This window comes from Ascidiella aspersa, chromosome 5, assembly GCF_963924565.1.
Source record: "Ascidiella aspersa chromosome 5, kaAscAspe10.2, whole genome shotgun sequence".
Taxonomy (NCBI): Eukaryota; Metazoa; Chordata; class Ascidiacea; order Phlebobranchia; family Ascidiidae; genus Ascidiella; species Ascidiella aspersa.
Genome location: NC_139451.1, coordinates 33,839,479 through 33,843,650, shown reverse-complemented (window position 1 = coordinate 33,843,650; position 4,172 = coordinate 33,839,479). Strand labels below are relative to the sequence as shown.

At 40.1% G+C, this 4,172-nt stretch overlaps 1 protein-coding gene across 1 annotated transcript; it reads right to left on the bottom strand.

Annotated features, from left to right (window-relative positions):
• Positions 1–225: 225 nt before the first annotated feature.
• On the bottom strand, positions 226–2,168 carry LOC146146471 (uncharacterized). The gene has a single exon (XM_083390126.1). The coding sequence runs from the start codon at positions 2,125–2,127 to the stop codon at positions 835–837; it is 1,293 nt and encodes a 430-aa protein (XP_083246252.1). The 5' UTR covers positions 2,128–2,168; the 3' UTR covers positions 226–834.
• Between the last annotated feature and the right edge of the window lie 2,004 nt (positions 2,169–4,172).

Genomic DNA, 4,172 nt, shown 5'->3' with positions numbered 1-4,172 from the left:
ATGAGGGCGTGTGTATATTTTTCGCCAAACTTTGGCCGTGCGATCCGAATCCATATGACGTCATTACTGTCTTAAGCTAAACTTTATTTTTTTTAAATTGACGCGTCATGTTTTCGAGTTGTTCTAAAAATTTACTTCATAGTTAGAAGCTTCGTTTACTTCGAATTTTTATTATTCATAATTTTCTGAGAATTTACTTTTTTTCATCGAAAACTTCAGGTGAAGTCGAGTGAAACATTTTATTAAAAAGCAACATTTAATTGAAGTTTAAAGGAATTCACGAAAAAAATACGAAATATTGAAGAAATATTTGCGAAACAACGCTTTTACAGTAAAGTTGAAACAAATACGTCATTAGTAGCAACATACGTCATCAGTAACAACATACGTCATCAGAGCAACATACGTCACCAGTAGCAACATACGTCACCAGCAGCCACATACGTCATCAGTAACAACATACGTCATCAGTAACAACATACGCCATCAGAGCAACATACGTCATCAGAGCAACATACGTCATCAGTAGCACACACACATAGAAGGGATTTTTGGTGTTTTAAAAATGATTAACACAAAAATGATTGAAGAAATAAAACTGTGGCGTCACAATTATGTCATTGCTGCGCATTTATCGCGTTTAATGATTGACGTTAGAGTTACATAAAAAATATTGACCGGGAACTTCAACAAATTAAAACATGGAAAACAAAAAACGCACAATTACGTCATAGCAAGTAATCACTGACGTCATTATGAAAAACAAGATCAATTCGGGTTAAAATACCTAAACGATGACGTAATAATACTAAATAGTGGCGTCACAAAACGGAATCAATGTCTGACATCGTCCCATGAGTGAAAGGGATATACCGGGTTGGTCGGATGAGCGAAGCCGTCGTAGGGCCTGGATGACGTCATAGCGGCGCCGGGGTAATTCCCTGGAACCCTGGGGGTGTAGTAGGCGCAGCTGGGGTAAGTCCCGGTGGAGTAGGTGGGGTAGGGGTAGGGGTACAGGGGGTTAGTGGGGAGCGGGTTTGGGGGGGTTCGGTAGGGTCGCTTCATTCGGCGCCGGCGCCGGTAGTTCCCGTTCTCAAACATGTCGTCACAAGAGGGGTCCAGGACCCAGAAGTTGCCCTTCCTCTCCCCCCCACCCTCGCGTGGAACCTTGACGAAGCATTCGTTGAGCGAGAGGTTGTGACGTATGCTGTTCTGCCAACCTTTCCTGTTGCTTTGGTAGAAAGGGAAGCGATCGACGATGAACTGATAAATCCCCGACAACGTCAGCTTCTTGTCAGCAGACTCGCGGATCGCCATCGCTATCAGCGCTACGTAACTGTACGGCGGTTTCTGGGGGGCTTTTTCACCCCCGACCTTATCAGACTCAACTTTCTTCTCAGGCTCCAGCTTCTCAACCTTTTTCGTGACCTTTTGACCTTTAACCGACGACTTTTTGAGGTTCTGTTTGACCTTGGCGGAATCGACGCTCTGTTTCAATTCGGTGTCGGCGTTGAAACGCGACTCGGTGTCGGCGTTGTAGCGCACATTTGTTGTCGATTGCCTCGCCACTTCCTTAAAGCAGCTTTCTCGGGGTTTGACGTCATTAGTGATGACGTCACGCGAATCCGCGGCCCTGAACGCGTCTATCGCGTGATTGACGTTGTTGTGGTAGTTTGTGGTGATTTGGGGCAACTGGTTGCGGTAGTTTGTGGTAACTTGCGGTTGCAGAAAGCTCGTTGTGGTTGTTTGTGGTTCTTCTTGTGGAAGGTTGCGGCAGTTTGTGGTGATTTGTGGCTGCTGCTGCAGGTTGCGGCAGTTTGTGGCAGTTTGCTGCAGGTTGCGGCAGTTTGCGGCAGTTTGCTGCAAGTTGCGACAGTTTGTGGCAACCAGTTGCGGGTGATTGTGGTAGTTTTCAGCACATTGGTAATACGAAGGATATTGCTCTTCGTATCTGTGGTCGATCACATGGTACGGGTGACGGTAGTGTGACGTCATCACATCTCTGACGTCATGCGCGTTGGCATGGTGACGCGAGTAGTAGTCGTAGTTGTCATCGTAACCGGAAGTGAGTTTGTTGTAACCGGAAATAAACTGGCTCGAGTTCGGGATAACTTGACCTTGCTCCATTATTTCAAGGTCAAATTTAAGATTTAATGATTTAATTTTGTTAAATTCACTGAAAATAAAAATAATTGGTTATATTACATGGTTATGTATAAAAATAGATTAATTTTCTTCAAACAATACAAAAAAAATAAAACCTGGTTAAAATCTTTAAAAGGTTAAAAGTACAAAAAATAAAGTTATTATTTGAAAATACACATTTGTTTTGTTGCTATGGAAACAGTTCGCGCCAATTATTGCAACACAATGGTGGCAACTTGCCAAAAGCGCCCAAACAAACTTAAACAAAACTTTTTCGAAATTCAAAGATATAACACTTATTATTCTCGGTTCTAATACTCCTGGAAACCGGAAATAGAAATAAAAGCTTCTCGCGACAATGAAAGAGAACAATAGAAGTAGAACACGCAGCTAACAATTCACCTCCAAATGTTCCACATGTATAACTTTGTACAACATTGGAGTTTAAATCTATGGCGGTCAAATTTAGAAACTATGCCTGGAACATTTTCCTTTTCACGTTATTTTTGGTAAGTCTTCGATTTTATAAAAGCAATGTTATATTGGTTTTATATTTCTTTTACATATTACTACAACCATTATTACGTCAACAATGGCTATTGTTTTATTCGAACATTCGAACAAAACAACCTAATTTTAATTTGACTGATCTATTTCTTTTAGATTTTAAAGGCGTTATTTTTGTGTAAATCGTTTGAAATTTAACAATAACAAAAATGATGGATTAAAAAAATGAATGGATTCCCTGATGAAGACGACCTGTATAGGACGTCGAAACGTCGGAATAAAAAGTTACATTTGCCAGAAGAGCTCTATAAACTTGACATTATGCCTGGCAGCAATAGCTTACATATGTTTTAAGAGTTACAGTAAATCAAATTCCACAGAATTACAAACAGACTAAATATTTTAACTTTTCAGTTCCTAAAACGTTCCTTGTATTATTTTGGCCCAAACTAGGGTTGCACGATCCTATACAAATGACGTCATTACTGTCATTAGCTGAACAAATGGATTAAATTAAACGTGACACGTCATGTTATTCAAGTTGTGCAAAAATCACTTTAGTGTACTATTTAAATTATAATACGTTGTAGCTCAGGGGTGGCGAACCTTTTCATCACGCGGGTCACAAACACGACCTTAATCCCTACAAAATGCACAAGTGGCTCATGTATTTAATTATTTGCTAATTTTACGCGAAACTTTGCTGCAGAATTGTTTTTTTTTACATTTATCCTTTCTTGAACAAGATTGATAACATTTTGAAATTTCTAGAGAGACAAGTGGGTCATTAAAAATGTGTGGTGGGTCACCTCAATGGTTCGCCATCCCTGTTATAGAAGTAAGAACATTTCTCCACTTTATATCATAACGAAAAAAGTCAGAGGAAGAAAAAGTTTTTCTCCCGTGATTGACAGCTGAGTCGCGCCCAAATTTCGACGCCGCGCGTTTCGGCGGAGGAACATCAAACACGCGCGAATTCATCCGCCCAATTTCGTCGTTCCGGGTCAAAACTAAATCCACGGTTTAGCGAACAACGTCAGGCTTGGAAGGATCTCGCGTCACGCTCGGGTGATTCTCGGGTCACGCTCCGTTAACGCCGAGCGCGTTACATCGGATGAGAGGGGCGTTAAGATACTTTTTGGTCGCGCGCCAAAATGACAATCGACCATTGTCATTTTTCCGCCCAAACTGGCCGCCCTTTAAAAAACAAACTAACTCAGGTTTTAAAAATACACAAAATTAAGCAAATTTTAAACAAAAACGCATTATTAGCACAAGTATTCGGATTTGTTAGACGCGTTTGTGACGTAACAAGCGATGTGTTCGAATTATGAGATTAATTTATCGTTCGAAAAACGTTTTATTTTTTTAAACAGAACATGTCTCGCACTAAAATAACAATAATCGCGACATAATTATTATTGTCGATTTTTTCCCAAAAATATAATTGATATCGCCAAAGATTCAATTTTATTGCGCCATAATAAACTTAGATTTTTATTTATGAGCAAAAATGTCAA

Bases quoted from the DNA above. Each gene is read 5' to 3' on its own strand.
- LOC146146471 (XM_083390126.1), bottom strand. From the start codon at position 2,127: ATGGAGCAAGGTCAAGTTATCCCGAACTCGAGCCAGTTTATTTCCGGT.